The sequence below is a fragment of the Anolis carolinensis genome, chromosome 6, assembly GCF_035594765.1.
Source record: "Anolis carolinensis isolate JA03-04 chromosome 6, rAnoCar3.1.pri, whole genome shotgun sequence".
In the NCBI taxonomy this organism is placed as follows: Eukaryota; Metazoa; Chordata; class Lepidosauria; order Squamata; family Dactyloidae; genus Anolis; species Anolis carolinensis.
Window position 1 is genome coordinate 118,863,470 of NC_085846.1, and position 25,992 is coordinate 118,889,461.

The 25,992-nt window shown below is 45.9% G+C and overlaps 1 protein-coding gene across 1 annotated transcript; it reads right to left on the bottom strand.

The window, feature by feature from the left end:
- Nucleotides 1-1,418: 1,418 nt before the first annotated feature.
- LOC100555028 (cytochrome P450 2A4) lies at nt 1,419-23,364 on the bottom strand. Its single transcript, XM_008118545.3, has 9 exons — nt 23,101-23,364; nt 19,037-19,199; nt 17,034-17,183; nt 15,148-15,308; nt 7,596-7,775; nt 6,412-6,553; nt 5,551-5,738; nt 2,637-2,778; nt 1,419-1,808 (listed from the first exon to the last, which is right to left on the bottom strand). Exons 1-9 carry the CDS (start codon nt 23,272-23,274, stop codon nt 1,627-1,629), a joined length of 1,482 nt encoding a protein of 493 aa, XP_008116752.2. The 5' UTR covers nt 23,275-23,364; the 3' UTR covers nt 1,419-1,626.
- Nucleotides 23,365-25,992: the final 2,628 nt, after the last annotated feature.

The window sequence follows — 25,992 nt, forward strand, 5'->3', positions numbered from 1 at the left end:
TCTCCTGATGTTTCGCCCACATCTGTGGCAGGGATCCTCAGAGGTTGTGAGGTAATAATTCTTGTTATTGCATTGTGTTATTCTTCACAATGAACCTTGGCTGAACCTTTGCAATGATGGATTGGTTGGTATTTGTTGCCTTACAGCAATTCTGAGTATTCAGGCATTGGACAGCTGTCCTTTGAAATTATATATTTGGGGAAACATTTGATTACTGAATCCTAGGAGAGTTACAATCTCTCCCTCTCCCTCTCTCTCTCATGTCTGTCTGTCTGTCTGTCTGTCTGTCTGTCTGTCTGTCTATCTATCATCTCTTTATACATGCATGCCTAACATGATCAATTTGAAATGCTGACAAGGTTTGAGGGGAATTGACTTTGAATATTGGGAGTTGTAGTTCATCTACATCCAGAGAGCACTGTGAACCCAAATGGCAATAGATCTTGAACAACTTTGTCACGCATACCTAACAGGACCAACTTTCAATATTGGCAGAGTTTGCGGAATTGATCTTGGATGCTGTGAACTATAGTTATAGAAGGCACTGTGAATGGGAACAAGGATGAATTTGGATCACACATGGCACACATTTGAATACTGGCAGGGTTTTGGGGGGAAATGACCTATGGGGCCGGGCTGGGGCTGTTTTGGGGCCGGGCTGTGGCGCAGCTGGCTAGTAACCAGCTGCAATAAATCACTACTTACCGAGAGGTCGGGTTAAGCCCCTGACCATTAAATAGCCCGGCTTGCTGTTGATCTATGCAGCCCCGAAAGACAGTTGCATCTGTCAAGTAGGGAAATTTAGGTACACTTTATGCGGGAGGCTAATTTAACTAATTTACAACATCATAAAACTGCCAGCAAAACACGAGGAAAGGAATGAGGAAATACAGCCACTAGTGGACAGTAAAGAAACAGCTCCCCCTGTGGCCGGAATCGTGAAGCTGGAAAAAATGTTAAATGCTTCTGTGTTTGTCTATATCTGTTGTTTGTCTGTTGGCATTGAATGTTTGCCATATATGTGTTCATTGTAATCCGCCCTGAGTCCCCTTCGGGGTGAGAAGGGCGGAATATAAATACTGTAAATAAAAATAAATAAATATGATGATGGGAGTTGTAGTTTATCCACAATCAAAGAGCACTATGAACCCAATCAACCATGAATCTGGACAACACTTGGCGCATATATTCAACATTGCCAACTTTGAATACTGGCAAGTTTTGGAGAGAATTGACCTTGGAAGTGGGGAGTTATAGCTCACCTGTATCCAGATATCATTGTGCACCCAACCAACTATGGAACTCGACCCTGTGGGTATGGGTTTGGGATATTCCGCATGCTACTGAGGTCTGAGGTAAGGTCGGCTTTGGAAGTGGAAATGGATGCATATGAGGCAAGACAAGGCATGACAACAGGGTTAATTACAACAGAGTCTTGTAATTAAATGAGCAAAATATAAACGGAGGAGAGAACTTCATGAGGCAGAGTGGGCTGTTCAAAACGGGACTTTGCACAGGATATTCAGGAGGCCACTGATGTCTGAGTAAGATCAGTTTTGGTTTCATGTCATTAGAATGGCAGCATCAACACCGAGGACAGAACTTCATGGGAGAAGAGCAGGTTCCTCAACGTGGGGAGAAGCAAAAGGGCACTTGGCGCGGGATGTTCAGGAAGCCGCTGATGTCCGGGGTGAGGTCGATCTTGGTGACCCCCGGAGGGAACTTCAGGTGGAAATTCTGTAGGATGGTGGTGACAAAGAGGAAGAGCTCCATCCGGGCCAGTCCTTCGCCAAGACAGTTCCTTTTGCCTGGAGGAGAAGGAAACAGGAGACATAGTGAAGATCGTTCATAGCTTGTCCATGTGCGGGATATCTTTCAAGATCATTGGAGAATTATGTTACCAAGTGAGAGTATAGCGGAATCAGTAGCGTCCAGTTAACACCATGTGCAAAAGACTCACACCAGGCAGAGGAATTGAAAAGAACAAAGGAACTTTACTCTTGCTTGTTGAGTTGAAATCAAATAACAGTTCTGCAATCGCACAATGTCCATGTAGTTGCATAAGATCAGTAACCAATCAATCAGCATCAATATATACAGCATAGCATATTCAAAACAGCTACTTGACCGTAGCTAGAGAGAGCATGTCCCTTTCTGTGCTCACTCTTGAAGCCCAGATTTCCAACTGACAATCCCAGCCACCTGCCATCAAACAGATACATTGTTTTAGGTGTGGCCTTGCCTCTGCAAAAAGAGCTCAGCTCCCTTTTTGCAGAGAAAACAAGCAACTTTGCAAGGATTGCTTTGCAAGGATTTCTTTACACACACACATAGCAATTTGGCACAATAAATTACACTTTGACTATAGCTTGTTGAATTCTCCAGCCATTGACCCCACAGACTAAAGGATTCTGGGAGCTCCAGTCCAAAAAAGCAACTTTCCCAAGCTCTGTTTATTTTTCTATGCTGATTCAACTTTAATTCATTCAGAAGACCGTATGGCCTCCCTCTGCTCCCCGCAGAATAGATCTCATACTGCAAAGATTCTTGTCTCCACTATTTTGAAGCTTCCTTTTCATCTCTCGAATATATCTCAATATATATCCACTGCTGCAGAATCTAGCCATTCTCCAGACCTGCAGAGAAAGGTATGTCGGCTCCGTTCTTCTTGAAGTTCCCTTTCTCATCCAGGAAATGTTCTGGGTTGAAACAGTGTGGGTCTTTAAATTGCTTGGAATCATTCAAGAGAGAGGTCAGCAAGGGCAGGACAGTCGCACCCTGAAAAAAGGAAACACACAACGGAACAATGTGAGAACCCACAAGTGGCTACCAAGGGAATGTTGGTTGCTGTTGTTGCTGCTCTAAGGCTGAGAAAGTGTGACTCACCCAAGGTCACCCAATGGGTTTCCATGACCAAATTCATCTCCAGGGTAAGGAGCCCCCGTGGCGTAGTGGGTTAAAGCCTTGTGACTTGAAGGTTGGGTTGCTGACCTGAAGGCTGCCAGGTTCGAATCCCACCCGGGGAGAGCGTGGATGAGCTCCCTCTATCAGCTCCAGCTCCATGCGGGGACATGAGAGAAGCCTCCCACAAGGATGATAAAAACATCAAAAAATCCGGGCGTCCCCTGGGCAACGTCCTTACAGACGGCCAATTCTCTCACACCAGAAGCAACTCAGGTTGCTCCTGACACGAAAAAAAAATAATCTCCAGGGTCATTGCCTGAGGGTCAAACCTTTCTGACGTTAAGAGAGATTATCCCTGATTTTTTTCAGTGCTAATGCGCCTTAAAGTACTAAGATTCTGGGCTGAAGTTCTATCGTGGATCAAGCAAATACTGGGTGGAAAAGGGTTTTCTCCCAGCAGCCAATCAGGAGCAAATGTAGAACAGCCATCTGAGTAGCCTGACACTTTGGAGCTCACTAATGTTGAGCAGGAGCAGGCCCTTCCAACCTTGGATGACACAGAAGCAGGGCAGGATGATTGTAGGGGGAAGAACAGGATCTGGGGGACGATGCCTGGCTTGACAGCAGTGTGTGCGAAAAAGACCTTGGAGTCCTCGTGGGGAACAAGTTAAACATGAGCCAACAATGTGATGCGGCTGCTAAAAAAGCCAACGGGATTCTGTCCTGCATCAATAGGGGAATAGTGTCTAGATCCAGGGAAGTCCTGCTCCCCCTTATTCTATTCTGCCTTGGTCAGACCACACCTGGAATACTGTGTCCAATTTTGGGCACCACAGTTGAAGGGAGATGTTGACTCTAAGCTGGAAAGCGTCCAGAGGAGGGCGACTAAAATGATGAAGGGTCTGGAGAACAATCCCTATGAGGAGCGGCTTAAAGAGCTGGGCATGTTTAGCCTGCAGAAGAGAAGGCTGAGAGGAGACATGATAGCCATGTACAAATACGTGAAGGGAAGTCCTAGGGAGGAGGAAGCAAGCTTGTTTTCTGCTGCCCTGCAGACTAGGACACGGAACAATGGCTTCAAACTACAGGAAAGGAGATTCCACCTGAACATCAGGAAGAACTTCCTCACTGTGAGGGCTGTTCGACAGTGGAACTCTCTCCCCGGGGCCGTGGTGGAGGCTCCTTCTTTGGAGGCTTTTAAGCAGAGGCTGGATGGCCATCTGTCGGGGGTGCTTTGAATGCGATTTCCTGCTTCTTAGCAGGGGGTTGGACTGGATGGCCCATGTGGTCTCTTCCAACTCTACTATTCTATGATTCTATGATTCAGGGTTGATGCCATCCAGTTGAGAAGGTCGAATAGACTTGCTCAGAAGAGGGCCTCTCAGCTGTAAGGGCTTTATTGAGCAGTATAAATAGCTGGTGGCTGCAATAGCTCTTTGCTGGGAGCAACGTCTTGGAAAGAGCTATAGTAGGTACCTTTGTTGGTGGACTTCGTGTTTGGACTTTTGACTATGTGTTTGGATCTTGATTTATTATTTGGTATTTTATATTTATTTATACCCTGTTTTATCTCTCCCGAAGGAGATTCCACATAACTTGGACTGTTCTTGAATCTTGGTGAGCTTCTGTTATTGACCCATCGGCATCCTTATAACCCTATTGCATTAGATCAAAATATGTGATCCTACCAGTTGTTTAGCAATAGAAGGGCCGAAATCGTTTGGACAAAACCCAAATCTTGTTGATCCACTGAATCAATGACTGAAGCTTAAGTGTATCCCATTGCTTCAGTGGATTTCTTCTAACTGGAACTACTAATGGAAATCTGGTGGGTGTCTATTGATTTATTTTAAACTGGATTGTTGAAAATATATGGAAAACAAAACCCCTTTTTCTGATGAGAAGAATTCTGGAGAGCTGAAAATCTTATTAAGTGTGGATTTTGTATCTTTTTTTGTATTTATGTACAGAAAGCTGTTTTGTGTGGTTTGCTTAAGGGACGTTTTTCTTTGTTGATACCATTCTTTGTATTACTTTCTGCAGAGAAAATGCTTTCTAGTCCTGAGAAGGCAATGTTCAATGCAAAGAATATCACATGTGAATTTTGTGTAGAATAAGTTGTAAATTGCAAATAAATATTCAACAATGACACATTTCCCTAAGTCTTTGGGTGCATTTATACTGCAGAATGAATACATTCTGACACCGATTTAATAGCCGTGGTTCAATGCAAAGTGGTATCACTTACTATACAATATGGATTCCTGTTTGTCATGGCAGGAAAATATTGATAAAATTACTTGTTGCTTCTGTCACAAATGAAATGCATCCCCAAACAAACTGCATTCATCAATTAAAACAAAGGTCTGTCTGTCTGTTCAGTTCTGTGGCATCAGAGCATCTCTTGGGGTGCATCTACACTGTTGAATTAATGCAGTTTGATGCCACTTTAACTGCCATGGCCCAATGTTGTGGAATTGTGGGAGCTGTAGTTTGACATTCTTTGGTAAATTTGTAAAACTGCAATTCTCAGGATCCCACAGCATTGAGCCCTGGCAGTTCAAGTGAAGTCAAGCGGCATTAGTCCCACAATGTAGACGCGCCCTTTGCCTCCTGGTGGGACCCCGGTCTCCTCTCTCCAGGTACCTTTGGGATGACAACGCCTTCCAGCTCCACATCCCTTCTTGCTCTGCGGGCCAGTCCCGACGGAACCAGGTCGAGGTAGCGCTGGCCTTCGTGAAGGACGGCCTCGGTGTAGGGCATCCCGGGACGGTCCTTCATGGAAGGCATCCGCTCACGGCCGATCATCCGGTCGATTTCCTCCTGGACCTTTGCTGGATCCAGCATCAAAGACAACGTGTTTCCATACATACAGAGAAAAAGAAGGTCAGTTTTAGTGGATTGTCCCCACCTTCCTCTTCCATCCCATCTGTTTTACCATCAGAATCTTAGAGTTAGAAGATACCCCAAGGGCTATCCAGTCCATCCTCATTCTACCAGGCAGGAAGACACCACCCAAACTCTCCTGACAGATTGCCATCCAACTCCATAGATATCAGCAGACCACTCAGTCCAATCCCATTCTGACAGGAAGTAACAGCACTCTCAAAGCACTTCCGACAGATGGCTATACTGCCTTTGCTTGGATGAAAGATACTATCTAAGCCCTCCCAGCAGATGGCCATCCAACCCCATGGACATTAGCAGGCTTATGAAGAAGTAAGATGATAGAGTCATAGACTCACAAAGTTGGAAGGGACCACAAGGACCATCCAGTTCAACCCCCTTCTTCTAGGCAGGAAGATACCAATGAAGCCCTCCCGATAGATGGCTATCTAACCCCATGGATATTAGCAGGCTTATGGAGAAGTAAGACTATAGTCATAGAATCATAGAGTCAGAAGGGACCCCAAGGGCCATCTAGTCCAATCCCATTCTGCCAGGATCCTATGTTCCTCCTCACAAATAAGTGGAACACGCGCAAGCCAAAGTACAACAAGAGGCAACCTTGCACCGAGGGGTATTCCAGCAGGACCATCAGGATGAACCTCATGGTGGTGCTGGTGGTCTCTGTCCCGGCAAAGAACAGATCAATAATGGTTAACATCAGCTGTTCCTTCGTGAATTCGGTCCTGGGGTTGCTCTTCTCCTGCAAAGGATTGGGAGAACAAGGGTGAAAGTGCCTGCCATAGTTGTGCCTTCCCATCAGCTACAAGCCATGAGTCTGAATCATAGATTCGTAAAATTGGAGTTGGAAGAGACCATCTAGCCAAACCCCCTGCCATGCAGGAAAAGCACCATCAAAGCACTTCTAACAGATGGCCATCCAGTCTCTGTTTAAAAGCTTCTAAAGAAAGAGCCACAAGACAGAGAGTTCCACTGCTGAACAGCTCTTACAGTTAGGAAGCTTCTTCCTAATGTTCAGGTGGAATCTCCTTCCCTGTCATTTAAACCCATGGCTTCATTGGGTCCTAGTTTCCAGGGTAGCAGAAAACAAATCTGTTCCCTCTTCTTTATGGCATCTTTTCACATATTTATACATGGCGATCATGTCTCCTTTTAAAAGATGAAGCCTGGGCGCATAATCAAAGTGTGCTCAAAGTGATAATCATTAAAAAAAACCTGATCTGCATCTCAGTCTGTGTGGGATTTTCCCCCTTGTTCACCCAGCAGGGTGGTTTGGCCAAATAAACCCATTGAACGATCTCCTTGTTTCCAGAGTTGATTGGAAAGAAACCCTGTAGGTTTTGGTCCACAAAGAAGAGAGGGACCCTTGTATAGTCAGAATATTTCTGCAATGCGGCAAAAGAGACCTGTTTTCCACATTACATGTTTTTCCTCACGTATGTGTCTTGCACATAACATTCTTAGCTTTGGGATGGGTCATCAAGAGACAAATATTGGCTTAATTTGGGTTTGAAGATAGACCTCTGCTCCACTTATACCTTGTGTTTAATGGGATTTGGGGGGACCTTTTTCCTCAAGTTACTTTTCTATTGCCCTTCCCAATTGGTCTAATGAAAAAGGAGTTAATTTGTGCACCAAGGCAGCCACTTGATTTCTGCGTCCCCCATTCTGGCAGCTGTTTGGCCCTTCCGAACCCTTATTTTTGACCCATTCTTTCCCCAAATGTTCCTCAGATGTTCCTTGATCTCCTCCAAATGGAAGAGCGCTGTCTTGTTGAGGCTCACCTGTTCCATTTTGAGGAGGAAGGCATCTATAAAGTCCCGAGGCGTATCTGTGGCATCAAAGGTTTCGATGTGTTCCTCGATCTTCCGGTTGATGAAGTCCTGGACACTGTAGGTCTCTTGGAACATGGTTTGATGGGGGCCGGGCAGGTGGTCCATGATCGAGGGGAACATGTTGTAGAGCTGAAGAGGAAAAAGGTGAGCATGTTGGACACAAAAAGATGGGCTTGCAAACACATTGGCAATTTGGAATCCAAATTAAATCCACTCTCGGAACCCAATATTACAGGGCTATTGATAGGGGTCCTGCCCTCTTCCACCCTCAATCAGTTTTGGTCACTTTGATGACTCGGAAATATAATAGGGATAAAACCTTATGGGTTCAGCATGAATTCCCATTCTACCCTTAGTACAGGTTGAACATCCCTTATTTGCACTTCCAAAATCCAAAGTGGTCCCTGAGGCCACATGAGGTACCTGAGATAGTGTCCCCTTTGCTTTCTGATGGCTCAATGTCTACAAACTTTGTAGAAATTATTGAAAAGATTGTATAAAATGTCCATTGTGCAGAAGGTGTCTAGGAAACTTTGTGTTTAGACTTGGGTCTTGTCTCCAAGAGAAGTTATATACTGTGATGACTCATGGGCCATGTAGTCCCGTCCCTAACACTGTTGTGACAGATGAGGAGGAAAACTTAGGTTTTCCTCCGTTTCAGTCAGAATTGGAACTTTCTCAGCCAGAACTGGAACCCTTGCACCTGCAGGAGATTTGCTTTCCAGAAGTTTGCCAAACAAACCCTGAGCCGATATCTCCCCCATTTTCTCGCCGCGATTATTATAAACAACAAAAAGGCGCTCAAGAGGCCTCTCGCAGGAGCGCTAGGATCGCTGCCAGGCATTCAGCTGATTAGCCTGCTTCCCATGAGAAACTTTAGGGAGTCATGCATCTGGACCCAGAGAATGGCTTTCGCTTCTGGTTCCCCAGAGAATCTGCTCTTGGTGGGAAACCGAGACCCTACTTAGGTGTTTTGCCCACGAAGGAGTCTTGCGGAGTCAATTCGTCAGCTACGGGAGTAGGTTGTGTGTGGACTACGCTACTCCCGCGGTCGAGTTCTTGCTCCTGTTTCCAGCCCTGTCTTGCTTCCCAGGACCTTGCCTTGCTCCACGGACCTTGCCTTGTTTTGGACCTCGCCACGAATTTACCACGGATCCTGTCCTTGCTCCACGTTCCTTGTTGCCTTGAATCAAGCTTTGTGTTCCAAGAATCAAGTTTACTTCCTAGCCTTGCTTAAGTTCATGGATTAAAGGACCTTGTCATCTCCCCTCACTTTGCTTTGCAAAGTGAGTGTTTCGGTTATTGGATTACAACTTTGGACCTTACTATTTCATATTGGACATTGTTTTCCTGGACTATATTTGACCTTTCCTGAAAGGTCATCTTCTGAACTATATTCTACATTTACTTTTATTGACTTTACATATTTCCTTAATAAAGATATTAGATAGATTCTGGCCTCTGTGTATGGTTATTGGTGCTCTGCAGCCTGGGTCGTGACAGTTTGACTCCGCCGCCTTAAGCACCAATTAAACCAGGCCAGAATGTCTACCGGAGCCGGGCCGGGCGACCAGCCACTCAGCTACACCATCGCCAAGGATGAAGTGGACCGAATCCGGGATATGCTCAATACACAGGCGGGAGAGATATGGGGCTTGAAAGACCGCGGAGCCCGTCTCCCTGCCCTGGCGTTGCCAACCAAGTTTTCTGGGGAAGCTTCCAAGGTTCATGTTTTCCGTCGCCAATGCCAGGCGTACCTAGAGGCCCGTAATGCCGAGTTTCCCCAAGAAGACATCAAGGTGGCGTGGATTTATAGTCTCCTAGACGGGCCAGCGGCCAACTGGGCGACGGCGCTGTTCGATCAAGCCTCCCCACACCTAAGTTCCGCGCAAAACTTCTTGGATCACCTTAAGGCAACTTGGGGGATCGAGGACAATTTAGAGGCGGCCGGCCACAAACTCCGTCGCCTTTCCCAAGGGGACAGGCCTTTGTCTCAGTACATAGCCGAGTTCCGAGTGCTGGCCCATAACACCAGCTGGAATGACATAGCCCTCAGAGGACAGTTTCGGGAGGGTCTCAGCATCGAGATGTTGGAGGAAATCTCCAAGGTGGATCCTCCAAACTCTCTTGAAGGACTCATTGATCAATGTTTACGGGCCGAAGTCATGCTTGCCAACAGAAAACAGTGGATCCGAGGCCAGAGTGGAAGAGCTGGAGCAAAACCTCCCGCTCCCACCGGCATCCAGCCGCATCCAGTGTGGAGACCCCCGCCACCAGCCCCATACCCCAGAGGAAGTGAGGAGGTGCCGATGCAGTTGGGCAATGTGCGTCCCAGATTAGATGCTGCCGAGAAGGCCCGCCGCCAACGTCTAAACCTCTGTTGGTACTGCGGAAATGGGGGCCACTTTGCCAGAGAGTGTCCAGCCAAGGGGAAGCCCGCCCCTCGTCTGGCGGCGGCGTCCTCCGTGGAGACGAAAACGTCCGAGGCGGCGGGCGCAAAGCCGGCGGGGGAAGCCAGCGACCGGGCGTAGAGAGGCTCGCCAACCCAGTCAAAAACCCCACTCAAGAGCCGCCAACCGGGGTCCTATTTCTCCTAGTGGTCACCTTGTGGTCAGCCAAGAAAGGACCCGTCATGATCCATGCCATGATAGAATCTGGAGCCACAAACAATTTCATTGATAGAGAGTATGCCGACTCTCTGGGACTACAATATCACGATTTCAAGAACGCCCGTGTGGTGCAAGCCATAGATGGCCGCCCCCTCAAGACAGGTCCAGTAAGCCAATGGTCTGAACCCACCAGAATGTGGATAAGGGAGCACATGGAAGAGATCTCCTTCTTTGTTACCAAGGTTCCCCACTTCCCTGTGATTTTGGGAATCCCATGGCTGACACTCCACGACCCCAGCATCTCTTGGACCAACAGAGAACTGCAGTTTGCGTCCAAATATTGCCAAAACCATTGTCTTGTAGCCAAGGTTTGCCACGCTACAGACGCTGAATCCATTATCATCTTGCCCAAGAAATACTCAGACTTTTGGGATGTTTTCAATGAGAAAGAAGCCGAGAGACTACCCCCGCATAGACCTTATGACTGTGCCATTGACTTGGTGGAGGGGCCCCCGATTCCGCGAGGACACCTCTACTCCTTGACTGAACCAGAGCAAGAAGCTCTCAGGGAGTTCATAGAGTGAAACCTCCGCAAGGGGTTCATCAGACCCTCTCAATCCCCAGCCGCTTCTCCAGTGATGTTTGTGAAAAAGAAGTCAGGGGACCTACGCTTGGTGGTAGACTATAGGGCATTGAACAATATCACTAAGCGGAACCGCTATCCCCTGCCTTTGATCTCGGACCTATTAGACCGGCTTCGAGGGGCCAAGGTTTACACCAAGCTGGATCTTCGAGGGGCTTATAATCTAGTTCGCATTAGGGAAGGGGACGAATGGAAGACCGCCTTCCAGACTAAATTCGGATTATTCGAGTCCCTGGTCATGAATTTCGGTTTATGTGGAGCTCCCGCAACGTTCCAGCATTTTGTCAATGATATCTTTCAGGATTATCTAGATCGGTTCTTGATCATCTACTTGGACGATTTTTTGGTGTTTTCTAGATCACAATCAGAACATGAGAACCACATCGGAATGGTGTTACAACGATTGCGGGATCATGGACTTTATGCCAAGCTGGAAAAATGCGCTTTTGATCTACAAGAGGTAGATTTTCTGGGATACCGTGTCTCGCCACTAGGACTCTCCATGGACCCGGCAAAGGTTTCAGCAGTATTGGAATGGTGGGCGCCAACCAACAAGAAAGAGGTGCAGCGTTTCTTGGGGTTCGCGAACTATTACCGTAAGTTCATTCCAGACTTTGTCCGCTGGTCTGATCCAATCACCAGCTGCATCCGTGGGAAACAGCCTTTCCGCTGGACGGAGCAAGCAGAGAAAGGATTCTAGCAACTAAAGAAATTATTCACGTCCCAGCCAATCCTTCAGCACCCGGATTCTCAAACCCCTTTTGTTGTACAGGCTGACGCCTCCGATGTGGCAATTGGGGCTGTACTTTTGCAACCAGTGGGAGATCATCTTCACCCTTGTGCTTTTTACTCCCGTCAACTAACCGCCCCAGAGAGAAATTATACTATTTGGGAAAAAGAACTTTTGGCCATAAAGGCAGCCTTTGAAACTTGGAGACATTGGTTAGAAGGGGCCAAATTTCCCATTGAGGTCCATACTGATCATCGGAATCTAGAACATCTAAGAACTGCCCGCAAATTAAATCAGAGGCAACAACGCTGGGCCTTATTCTTTGAGCGTTTTGACTTCCAGATCCATTATGTAACCCCAGCTCAGACCAAGCAAGCAGATGCTCTATCAAGGAAACCAGAATATGCTGCAGGGCGCAAAGAGACCTTTGAATCCCAATTGCTGCAGCCCGAGAACTTTGCCACACTCACAGTGGGAAATACCAAATCCACTCCAATTGAATCTACTTCCTCTACTCCAGGGCCCCTTTGTGCCCAGGAAATCAGGGCCAGTCAACAGGCGAATGCCTGGGCTCAAGATCAACTTCGCCAAGGACTACATTTTCCCTTCTCGCTTAAGGATGGGCTACTTTGCTATAGAAATCATATCTACATTCCTCCAGGACCGGGCAGGGAAAAGGCACTTCGTCTGTGTCATGACTGCAAGCAGCAGGACAATTGGGCTTCCCTGTTGCCGCTGTCGGAGTTTGCCTACAACAATAGTGTCCAGGCTTCAACTAAAGAATCCCCGTTCTTTGCAAACTACGGCTTTCATCCACGTTTCTTTCCTTCTGTTATTGAAACCTCAGAAGTTCCCGCAGCAGAGGACTGGCTGCAAGAACTCACAGCGGTGCAACAACTTTTGCTCCAGCAACTAGATCAAGCCAAGGAGGACTATAAACGCCACGCTGACAGTCATCGCCAGCCGGGCCCCGAAATCAAGGTAGGAGACCGGGTTCTATTGTCCACCCGCTTTTTGCCCTCCCACCGTCCCTGCCGGAAGCTAGATGCCCGTTTCATTGGTCCCTATCCAGTGGTGGCGCAACTTAACCTCGTGACTTTCAAACTTCAACTTCCGCGCTCTATGCGCATTCACCCAGTGTTTCATCGCTCCCTGCTCCTTCCGGCGGATGGTGTACGCCCTGATGCGGACCGGCCGGCCCCCACTCCTGTTTTGGTGGATGGGGAGGAGGAATTCGAGGTTCAGGACATTTTGAATTCTCGCTTTCATCGCCGCCGCCTCCAGTATCTCATTGACTGGGTGGGTTTTGGCCCCGAAGAACGCTCTTGGGAAGACGCTTCCACAGTACATGCCCCCGATTTAGCCCGCTGCTTCCATCAGGTCTACCCCGCTAAGCCGCGGCCCCGCACCTCGGGGAGGGGGCCCAGTTTTGAGAGGGGGCTTGAGGAGGGGGATAGTGTGATGACTCATGGGCCATGTAGTCCTGTCCCTAACACTGTTGTGACAGATGAGGAGGAAAACTTAGGTTTTCCTCCGTTTCAGTCAGAATTGGAACTTTCTCAGCCAGAACTGGAACCCTTGCACCTGCAGGAGATTTGCCTTCCAGAAGTTTGCCAAACAAACCCTGAGCCGATATCTCCCCCATTTTCTCGCCGCGATTATTATAAACAACAAAAAGGCGCTCAAGAGGCCTCTCGCAGGAGCGCTAGGATCGCTGCCAGGCATTCAGCTGATTAGCCTGCTTCCCATGAGAAACTTTAGGGAGTCATGCATCTGGACCCAGAGAATGGCTTTCGCTTCTGGTTCCCCAGAGAATCTGCTCTTGGCGGGAAACCGAGACCCTACTTAGGTGTTTTGCCCACGAAGGAGTCTTGCGGAGTCAATTCGTCAGCTACGGGAGTAGGTTGTGTGTGGACTACGCTACTCCCGCGGTCGAGTTCTTGCTCCTGTTTCCAGCCCTGTCTTGCTTCCCAGGACCTTGCCTTGCTCCACGGACCTTGCCTTGTTTTGGACCTCGCCACGAATTTACCACGGATCCTGTCCTTGCTCCATGTTCCTTGTTGCCTTGAATCAAGCTTTGTGTTCCAAGAATCAAGTTTACTTCCTAGCCTTGCTTAAGTTCATGGATTAAAGGACCTTGTCATCTCCCCTCACTTTGCTTGGCAAAGTGAGTGTTTCGGTTATTGGATTACAACTTTGGACCTTACTATTTCATATTGGACATTGTTTTCCTGGACTATATTTGACCTTTCCTGAAAGGTCATCTTCTGAACTATATTCTACATTTACTTTTATTGACTTTACATATTTCCTTAATAAAGATATTAGATAGATTCTGGCCTCTGTGTATGGTTATTGGTGCTCTGCAGCCTGGGTCGTGACATATACAAATACAGGTATACCAAAATCCAGAACAACAACAACATCCATCCCAAATATTTCTGGTCCCAAGCCTTTTGGTTAAAGGACACTCAACCTGTATTTGCTGACTGAAGTTGTGAGCTTTATAGGTTTGAATTTGGTTCTTCAGGAAGCCAAAAAGTCAGAGCAAAAGGTTGAAGAAAGTGGTTCCCAACCTATGAGACCTAAAATGAGGTCCCCGAGATATGCAGGGAAAATCAGCCCTAGATGATTAAATATGGTTTTCTGTAGGTGAGCAGATGGCGACTACTGGATGGCATATGTTCTGCATCAAAAATTAGAGCTGATGTGGTCTATCCAATGCAATTTTCTGAATCAGCACCCCAAATAACCAAACTGAATCTATAGTTGACCAAAAACTGATTCGCAATCCTTATGGTATTAATGTTGGAGAGTGGTCCCTGGTCAAACTGGTCCCTGGTCAAACTGGTCCCTGGTCAAACTGGTCCCCGGTCAAGTGGTTCCTGGTCAAAAAAGGTTAGGAGCCACTGGTTTAAGAGAAGGCAGGTTTCCCAACAGATTTCTGGTCAAGATGCTGAACATACTACACTGACCAGCCAAAACTCATTTTAGATTGTTGCATCTAAAGGGGACCTCAATGGTAAGCTGATCTAGATAATGTGACATTTGAACAGTACTGTGTATTTTATCTAAATAGGTTTGGACTTTGGCCTTAAAGGACAAAACCAATATACAATTTGTGTCCCAATGCCACTAACAAGGTTTTCAGGCAAAAAAAAAAGTGGGGGGGGGGGGGGGACCGTGACAAATTACAAACATCGCATGGCCAAGGATTTGTAGGCAAAGCTGTAACTAGCCTTTTAATCTAACGATGAAAAGGCAGTATTCCAAAACCCAAACCTCCTTTGCTCCCAAGCTTGTCAGACGAGGGATGCTCAACCTGTAGGCCTACAATTCCCTCATCTGGAGGTTGGGAATGTTGCATAGTTGGAACACAAATCCCATAATCCTATGGTCCCCATGAACATTCATGCTGGTGCTTTTGCAAACAGTTGTTCTTCCCTATCACTCGGTTCACAGCTGCCCTTGATGTCTCCATGTCAGGATGACCATTACTATCCTCCTCCTTCTCCTCACCTGTCCTGGAAAGCTGCTTTCAATCTGAGAACTATGGAGGATGAAATAGATGATCTGTTGGTACTCCTTGTCCTGGTAGTCGAACCTTTCGCCCAGAAGGATGTGGTTGATCACGTTCCCTGTGGCGCTGTTGAAAAGGCTGGAGGGGCTCAAGGGTTGGCCTGGGTTGGGGGGCGGGGGGACAACAGACAGACACATGCCATAGAATTAAAGAATCCCAGACTTGGAGGGGACCTCCAAAGGGCACCCAATTCACCCCCTTTACCCAGGGAGGAGTGTACATTTCGAGTCCTCCTGATAGAGGACCATCCAGCCTCTGGTTGGGAAACTCCAGAGAAGGTTGGACTCCAAGGCAGCAACTTATTCCACAGCCAAACTGCTCTTACCCTCAGGAAGTTCTTCCTAATATTTAGGTGGAATCTTTTTTCTTGTAGTTTGACTCTTACTCTATTGTGTCTTACTCTATGGAGCAGCAGAAAACAAGTTTCCTTCCCCATTCAAATATTTAAATGTGACTCTCATGTCCCCTTTCAGGCTTCTCTTCTCTTAACTAAACATTGCTGTTCCTCACAGGGCTTGGTTTCCAAACCTTTGATCATTTTGGTTTCCCTTCTGTGGACATGTTTCATCTTGTCCATAGCCATGTCTTGCATTGGACTCTATGTCATTCCAGGTAAAGAGATCTGACCAAAGGCCCCTTGCACACAGCTCAAACCCTACATTATCCGCTTTTGAACTGGAATATATGGCAGTGTGGACTCAGATATCTCAGTTCAAAGCAGATGTTGTGGGATTGTCTGCCTTGATATTGTGAGTTATATGGCTGCATGGAAGGGCCCTGAGACCATGACTTCCTTCCATCTGGACACTATACTCCTATTGATGCAGTCTAGAATTGTGTTGGCTTTTTTTTAGCTGCCGCAACACACACTTGAGTGCCCTGCAAGGGTGAGAAGAGTGGGATAGAAATAAAGTAAGTAAAATAATAATAATAATAATAATAATAATAATAATAATAATAATAATAATTTTATTTTTATACCCCGCCCCATCTCCCTGAAGGGACTCAGGGCGGCTTACATGGGGCCAAGCCCAGACATCAGACAATATAAAAACAAAGCAATAAAACAAGTCAATCAACAATAAAACAATTTTTATAATGGTTTTTATTAATGTTGAAGTTTTTAGTCTAGATTTTAAATTTTGTCAATGATTTAGTTTTATAGGAGTTTTATTAATTCTGAAGTATATAACCTCTCGGATTTCATATGGATGTACGGGACTGGGTGCCCTTGATATGAGCTGGTAATTGACCGTAATAAAAGTTTACATTACAATAAAACAAATCATAAAAGATCACATACAATAAATAAATGATAAAATCTTGGGTCGGCTCCAAAAGAAACTGGGCCAAAAGTGCAAGTTGTGTCAGTTGTGTCAAGTTGTGTCAGAATAGGTTCATATTCAGCTTGTGGTCTCTTAAGATTCCCAGATCCCTTTCACGTAGATGATTTTCAAGCTAGGTGCTACCTATCATGTATGTACTGTAGGACATAAGGGTAGTACATTACATTTCTCTTTTCTGAAATTCATTTTCTTAACCCAGTGCCACCTACACACTGGCCAAAGCCAGCCCATCCTGGTGCTCCGTATCGGGAAGGAATGAATCTATTCTGGGGTTTTGTCCAGACTTGCAAGCCAAAATCCGAATCAGAGAAGGGAAGCCAAGGTAGTCAAAGATATAGAAATCGAGCCTTGTGAGACATGACTTGGGAAGCTGTGTCTGTTTAGCTTGGAGAAGTGTGCATCTATTCTGTAGAATGAATTCAGTCTTACACTGCATTAATTTGCACAACTCTTCCAGAAAGCAAGTTATAGGCACGCACCCTTGGTGTCCCTGAGCGCCTTCACCAAGTGCTGGGCCTCCTCCTGGATCCATTCCTCGATGCCTTTCTTCCCCATCCCAAAGTTCCTCAAGGTTGTGAGGGAGAAACGGCGGATCTGGACCCAGCGCTCACCATTGGACATTAACACACCTGAAGGAGGTAACAAGAGAAGAGAAACGAGTCCAGATCTCGGATCACCCAAGATAGATGTGAAATGGACACACTAGTTGGACATAGGACAACAAAGCCCCTCCACCATTGAGAATCTGTGCAATCCCCCCTTGGGGAGGAGGCAAGATTGGACCCACATCTCCTCTCCAGCGCATGAAGCCAGGCTGCAGAAATAGTGGCCAATGGTTGGTTCCAAGGAAATGATTGTAGCCCTACAGCCAAGTGCATGCTTTGCACAAAGGAAGCTCCCTGTCTGCGTAGTGTTCACCAGGCAGAGACTGCAGGTATCAAAATCATATACAGTAGAGTCTCACTTATCCAAGCTAAACGGGCCGGCAGAACGTTGGATAAGTGAATATCTTGGATAATAAGGAGGGATTAAGGAAAAGCCTATTAAACATCAAATTAGGTTATGATTGTACAAATTTAAGCACCCAAACATCATGTTATACAACAAATTTGACAGAAAAAGTAGTTCAATGTGCAGTAATGCTATGTAGTAATTACTGTATTTACGAATTTAGCACCAAAATATCACGATATATTGAAAACATTGACTACAAAAAGGGCTTGGATAATCCAGAAGCTTGGATAAGCGAGGCTTGGATAAGTGAGACTCTACTGTAATTGTTATAGAAGAACTAAAAAGCTATTTGAGTTAGTACATGCAGACCTTACTGGGCCATTTCCACCCAGTGAAGGAGGTTCGAAATATGTTTTGATATTAGTTGATGACTACACCAGTCATCAACTTACTGCATTACGTTAAATGTCTAAGTCACAAGTGTTTGCTAAATTCAAAGAATGGTTGGCAACGATAGAAAGAATATCTCCCTACAAACTAGGTTGTAAGGAGAATTTATGGGAAAACAATTCCAAGATTGATTAAAAGATAATGGAAATGTATACTAGAGAACCTTATTTTCCAGTAGAGAATGGTGTAGCTGAGAGAAAGATCAGCGTGCTCAAAATAATGAAAGTTAACCTGATAGATGATGCAAAGGCGCCTAGCATGCTGTGGGCGGAGGCTATACAAGCAGCTACACATATTCTGAATAGAAGTTGGAGCTTTTGTGTTAATGAAACTCCAATCTTCCTACCATATAATAAGAAGCCAAGCATAAAATATTTGAGAATATTTGGTAGTTTTGCCAGTGTACTGATTCTTAGGCAGTCTAGAAGAAAGGAGCAGAAAAATAGCAAAGATTTAGGTTCATTGACTGTGGCAAGAGACCCAGGAATTATCAATTTGACTTGCAAAATGGAAAAGTAATGTCCCGAAGTGTAAAGTTTTTGTAAGACTGTTAGTTTCTGGCATTAAAAGGTTTAAAGCTTGAGAAACAGAAAAGGAAGGAAGCAAAAATGCAGGCATTCTGTTCTCCCCACTATTTACTTTCAGTTTGCTCAAAGACATAAGAGAAAGGATTTAATTTGATCATGTTTTTGAAATGAATGTAAGCAAATCTGTATTGTGAAATGTTTTTGGCAGTGGTATGATTGAAAAACATATGCATTAATTGTAGAGATGATCACTGAAAAATTAAAGGGTGTCAAGATTTGGAAATTACCTGACATCTCCTAAGTGATAAAAGAGTTAATACCTATGGCCTAACTACCTGTAAAAGAATTAATCCACAGTAATTAGGGTGTGGGGGTTAATGCAATGGAAGTAGTATATCGGCTGTAGTCATACTGAGTAAGTTTGATGAGAGTCGAGGAGAGCAGTTAAGGGGTTTGGAGCAGCTAAATTTCTTCCTAGTTTCATGGGCTACCTCATATTGCCTCTCCCTTTCTGCTGGTCAATAGTCTCCTGCTTGGTTCAAGGACCTTACCGAGTCCTTTGCTGAGTTTCTGTGCTGACGGGAAGCTTCCCCGGTCAAGGAAATCATCTGCATTGTCCACAAGGACCTTCTTCACCACGTCATAGCCATGGACGGCCACCACTTGATTTGAGCCGAAATAGACCATGAAGATGGGCCCATATTTGGCACCCAGCTGCAAAGGGGACAAATCCAAACAATGTCTGTGGTTCAACCAAGTGGAAAACTCTAGAAGGATGCAACCAGCCTCCCACAGCTCCCAATTATTTCAAGAGGAGAATGTTGTGTTACGACTCATGGACACTCATCCTGAAGCACCCCCTTTGGTTCCACCAATAGACCTCTCTCACATGCAACAGCTCTACTGTGGCTTTTGGTGGGATTTGGGGACAATCTTGTCATGACCATAAAAGGAGAACACAGATGAATCCAACACAATTATGAATATTTAAGTTTAGCTTATAAACCAGGTATGAGCAAACCTTTTGGCCTTGGGGCCACATTGTGGGCCGGGCTGGGAGGGAGGACATCTGGGCATGTGCTGGGTGGGACGGGCCTGGGAGAGGCTGGGAATGGTTGGGGTAGGGCCCAGTTCATCCTCAAGTTGTCCTCCTGGCATAAGGACAGAGCTGCTTGCCTCCTCCTTATGCTGGGAACAGAACAAGACAAGCGGCGAGTGTCCTGGTCATCCTTCTCGATCCTCCACTCTCCGATCTTCAAGATGTCCTTTCAGCATTATGCTGGGAGGAGGGCGAGTTAGGTGATGGCTGAGAGTGTTCTGGAGGGCTCTCAGCATAAAGACAGGGCAGCTTGCACTGTCCTTATGCTGGGAGGAGGGCGAGACATGCGGTGGCTGAGAGGGCTCTCAGCTACTGCGTAAGGAGGAGGTGGGCCACCATGTCCTTATGCTGAGAGGACAGGGAAAATGAAGCTACTTGGAGTTTAGTCCAGACTTGAAAGCCAGACAGAGTTCTGAACCTGAACCAGAGCAGGGCAATCAATGTGGCCAAAGGTCTGGAAATCAAGCCTTGGAAGATATGACCGGAGAGGTGGGCCTGTTTAGCTCGGAGAAGGGAAGATGGAGGGTGCATATACAATGGAGACATATTGTTATGGTTGAGCCTTCGGGCTCCGGTAATAGAAGAAGGGGTCATAAGACTCCTCGAGAGTCAGACTCTTTCGAGGAGCGTGAAAGAAAACGGCTCCGGGATTTGTTTACAGACCCGACAGATGAGGACTCATTTGAGGGTTTTTCTGAGGGTTTGGAGGAAGAGATGGCCAGCTCGGAGGAGGACGACATGGAATGGACTCGTGTGAGGGAGGATTTGGGTGTTGGGGAAACAGGCAATGAAAACATGGGAGGTGATTGGCGGGTTGCAGGATCAGACCCATGGACTGGCTGGAGGGATGGAGCAGGATTCACAGCTGGGGATGCTGTGGGGCGTAGTCAAAGGTGCTTAAGCTCTGATGAGGATGATGATGTTGGGGCGTCTGGAATTGGGATGGCAGCTGACAGCGATGATGAGCTTGAACTGGGATAAATTGGGATTTGGGACCAATGTCTAATTGCGTTGGGCAAGGTAATCTGGACGGACGCTTGGGCTTTTGTTGGGGAACTTCCTGAAGACGGGTGTGATTCGTTACTAGACACTTGGACCTCCGTCGTCTTTTTGACAGGCAATATCTACTTGCACTGGATTGACGCTGGACTGACTGACTTCGATTCCGGATTATCCCTTCCGCTGGCTATCGGTGTGACCTTTGGATTTCCTAGACGACTACGCTTGGCTATTGATCTTTGGACCGGATTGGGACCCTGCCGACTGCCGTGCCTGGACCTGGATATCGTTGGCCGCTGAACCTTAAATTGAATCCTGACTACGACCACACTGTTCGTTCGCTGCAAGAAGGAATAAACTAGCCTGGTTTATTCTCCTGCTGTTTCTGAGTAGCAGAGAGGAATTTGCTACCAGCCTGTTGTTTGCATTCTAACTCTTGTTGATCCTCTTTTGTTTACATTGTTTGCCAGGCTGAAGTAAGCACTTTTGATTTAATCCGGATTATACTTCTGTTTAACCCGGTTTATCCCTTTGAACCGTTTAAGCTCAAACTGAGCTGTTTTTTGTTACTTATCACACTGAAGTCAAGTGTTTGCCCTGTTCTTTGTTTCCTATGTGCGTTTTTAGTTCTGTAACCTCAATAAACTGAGTTTTGTTTTACTCGCTGGCATCCTGTCTTTGACACATATATATATTTGTTTATTATGGTTGATGACCAGCAACATAAAATGTACAAGCATCAGAATAGCATAGAAACATATGCAATTAGATATTAAGAAACACAGTGAAGAACAAGGTTAAAACACAGTATTGAATGTGGTAGTTAAAATGGTATAAAACATTTATATGCTAAAATGGCAAAGGTAAATGCAGAAGTAAATATTAAAACCTACTAAAACCTTGGCAACATCTTGCACCAACAAGCTATAGCTGCTGCACAAAAGCTAGCAACTTTGGCAGTAATTTTGGGGTCTTGGTCTGCCAAAAGATAATCAACATAAAACCTTACAATGGAGACTGGCCACTGCTAATCTGCCTCTCTTTCTTCTCCCAATTCCATCCGTCTTTCCATTTACTCCAATTTCTTCCCTTTTAATCTTTGCTCCCGTATAACTGCAATACGAAAGTGCTTGAAATGTTCTTCTTGGAAGTCTTTCTCTCTCTTCCCATCTTCCCACCTCCCATTGATTTCTTCCCTCTGATCATTTCCCCCAAATGACTATGATGCCAGTGTGCCTTGATCTGTCTCAAGGTTTCTTTACCTTCAATCTAGGCACTGGGTGAATTTAGCCTGGAGAACCAGCCATCTTTAAACACCTGAAGGGAATTGAGATATCTCTTTGCTTTCCCCCCTTTTCTCTTTTACACACATATAGGGTCTGGAGCTAGTCTTGAGGTCTTCACCCAACCTTATTCTTGTTTTACAACAGGAGGTCCTCTGGACTCTGATTCACATCCTTCTTTTCCTACCTTTCTAATTGTGATTAATCCAGTATTTTGCTTCATCTCCTGCAGGGTCCATTTATGGCCATTTTCTATTCTTTATTTGAGCATAGAAAAACAACCAGAATCTCTCGGCAAGTGTAATGAGCCAAAATGATGTGTGCGAAAAAGACCTTGGAGTCCTCGTGGACAACAAGTTAAACATGAGCCAACAATGTGATGCGGCTGCTAAAAAAGCCAATGGGATTCTGTCCTGCATCAATAGGGGAATAGCGTCTAGATCCAGGGAAGTCCTGCTCCCCCTTATTCTATTCTGCCTTGGTCAGACCACACCTGGAATCACACTGTGTCCAATTTTGGGCACCGCAGTTGAAGGGAGATGTTGACAAGCTGGAAAGCGTCCAGAGGAGGGCGACTAAAATGATTAAGGGTCTGGAGAACAAGCCCTATGAGGAGCGGCTTAAAGAGCTGGGCATGTTTAGCCTGCAGAAGAGAAGGCTGAGAGGAGACATGATGAGAGCCATGTACAAATACGTGAAGGGAAGTCATAGGGAAGAGGGAGCAAGCTTGTTTTCTGCTGCCCTGCAGACTAGGACGCAATGGAACAATGGCTTCAAACTACAGGAAAGGAGATTCCACCTGAACATCAGGAAGAACTTCCTCACTGTGAGAAAGGCTGTTCGACAGTGGAACTCTCTCCCCGGGGCCGTGGTGGAGGCTCCTTCCTTGGAGGCTTTTAAGCAGAGGCTGGATGGCCATCTGTCGGGGGTGCTTTGAATGCGATTTCCTGCTTCTTAGCAGGGGGTTGGACTAGATGGCCCATGTGGTCTCTTCCAACTCTACTATTCTATGATTCTATGATTCTATGATAATAATGCTTTAAATAGTCCTGTCCCCAAGTCCTGTTCTAACTCTAGGGGCCACTGTCCTCAGTTGGCTTGAGGAGTTCATGGAGTTGGTGAAACTTCAGAATCTATTTCAACCTAAGAAGCAGCGAAAGGAGGATGGTCAAACCCCCAATAATCTCAAAAAGGGTCCAACACCCATCCCTTCAGTTGAAGTCCCATTCCTTACCTTCTTCAGCTGTTCTGGAATGTTGGTGCCCTTCAATTGGAGGAGATTTCCAATGATGGGAAGAGGGGTTGGCCCCGGGGGCCAGTTCCTCCTCTTGGCCTCCACTTTCCTCCAGGCCACCAGAAGGACCAGGAAGACCACCAAGAAGATGGCCGTGGTCCCCAAAAGATCCATGGCCCCTCAATCTCTTTCTCTTTTCTTTGCAATGGGCAAACTGGAGCTTGGCCTCTTCCTCTCTCCAGCTGCAGAAGGTCTGAAGTCCAGAGACCTTCTCCAAAGTCCAAAGGCCAAATAAAAAGATAAGCACAATGATCACCAGCCAACTTTGGAATGGGTGGGGTGTTTATGACCTTTCTCTATTTGTCTTATTCATATACCAACTTGCTCCTGGGATTGGAGCCAAGGTAGCTCAGGTCAAGTTGAGAATCATGTGCACTAAAGAAAATGACGATCTGCCTCCACATTTGCTGGTGTTAGGGGACAGGATCTTCACAGAAGCGGGAAAATCACAAATGGAAAGCTCATTTTTTAATCTAACTTCACTCTAGGTCTCCATCACAAATCTGTGGTCTATTTCCTGCTATTTCTGATAAACTTGCCAAAAGTTTCCTCATAGGAACAGGATACTATCTAGTGTTAAAATATGTCAACTCTGCCAGGAATTTGTAGCATGTTGATATCATTTTAAAAAGTGGCATTCTTGGAATTCATGAAGCCTTCTGCACCTCCTCAGACTACAAACCCAAGGATTCTGTCAGGTGCAGCTCAATTGGGAACTCCTGGTTGGAACCCCTTTTTGGGATCCTTTTGCTCGGTGGTCACCGATCAGGCACAAAAAGGCTACAGAGATCCAAACTTTATTGTAACCACGTACAGGTAGGGCTTTTGGAAAACAATCATGTATGACCTAATGCAAAAACAAGCCAAGTAAGTAGGAGAGCCGTGGTCCATTAAATAATCATCAGCAAACAATGACTGTTAAAACACCTAGGAACCAAGCCCTTGTTTGCATTCTTTATTTATTCATACTATTGATACTTCAACTTTCACATAAGATGGGAGTTAGCTGAGGACAAGTTAAGAACAAAGTACATTAAAAAAACAAACAATCAGGATTTAAAAAACATATTAAAACATAATAGCTTAATATTACCAGTTAAAAATATTTTTTCCAGAATAAACATAAAATCTCCTATAGTATTTATTTATTATTTATTTACAATATTTCTACCCTGCCACTCTCTACCCCGAAGGGGACTCAAGGCGGGTTTACATATCGGCAGCTATTCGATGCCTTAAAATAATACAAAATTAAAATAAACATTTAAAATAGGATAATAAAATACAATTAAAACAATTAGAGACATTTAAAACCAAACAATCACTAGTGATCACATAATCCATAAGCATAATTTGGGCCTTTCCTATAGCAATACACGTCAATCCATATCCATTCATTTCACAGATTCTCCAAAGGCTTGGTCACAGAGCCCCACTTCTCTATTCTCTCCCCGCTTCTCTATTCTCTCCCCACTTCTCTATTCTCTCCCCGCTTCTCTATTCTCTCCCCGCTTCTCTATTCTCTCCCCACTTCTCTATTCTCTCCCCGCTTCTCTATTTTCTCCCCGCTTCTCTATTCTCTCCCCACTTCTCTATTCTCTCCCCGCTTCTCTATTCTCTCCCCGCTTCTCTATTCTCTCCCCGCTTCTCTATTCTCTCCCCGCTTCTCTATTCTCTCCCCGCTTCTCTATTCTCTCCCCGCTTCTCTATTCTCTCCCCGCTTCTCTATTCTCTCCCCGCTTCTCTATTCTCTCCCCACTTCTCTATTCTCTCCCCGCTTCTCTATTCTCTCCCCGCTTCTCTATTCTCTCCCCGCTTCTCTATTCTCTCCCCGCTTCTCTATTCTCTCCCCACTTCTCTATTCTCTCCCCACTTCTCTATTCTCTCCCCTCTTCTCTTCAACATCTACGTTAGACCCCTTGCTAGTTTGGCTCGGAGTTTCGGCCTAGACTGCTATTAATATGCAGACGACACCCAACTCCTTCTGCGCTTGGAGCCTGGAGCAACGTCAATACCAGACCATTTCACCTTATGTCTGGAGGCTCTGTCGAACTGGCTACGTGCTAGTAGACTGAAGGTGAACCCGGCAAAGACTGAGATTCTCTGGCATGGCCGCTCGACTGGTCTGACCCATTTGCTACCCACCTTCGATGGTGCTGCCCTATCTCCTTCGCCCACCGTTAAGATTAGATTCGCAGGTGACAATGGAAGCTCAGGTCGCTGCTGCCAGCAAACAGGGCTTTTTCCACCTACGACAAGCGAGGCAACTGGCACCCTATCTATCTGATGAGGCTCTGGCAACAGTCATCCATGCCACGGTCACGTCTAGGCTGGACTATTGCAACACCCTGCATGTTGGCCTTCCGATGTCCACAACCCGAAAGCTCCGTATTGTTCAGAATGCGGCAGCCAGGCTACTCACAAGAACACCCATGAAATGCCACATAACACCAGTGCTGCAGCATCTGCATTGGCTTCCAACTGATTACTGTGGTCTATATAAGATGCTAGTTCTGACCTTTAAAACTCTTTACGGCCTGGGCCCATCGTATCTTAGGGACCGTCTCTCCTTCTCCCATCATCAGAGGTCGCAACGACCATCCCAACGAGACTTACTTTATGTACCGGGTCCTAGAGAAGTGCACTTGGAGAGGACCAGGCGCAGAGCTTTTTCTCTTTCTGCCCCTGCCTTATGGAATGCCTTGCCGCCCTAGATGAGAGCCATGCGTGAGTTGGGGCCTTTTACCCTAGCACTTAAGACCTGGCTCTTTACTAGAGCTTTTAATCTCTGTTAATTTTATTAATATTTGTATGTATGTATTTTTATCCTTT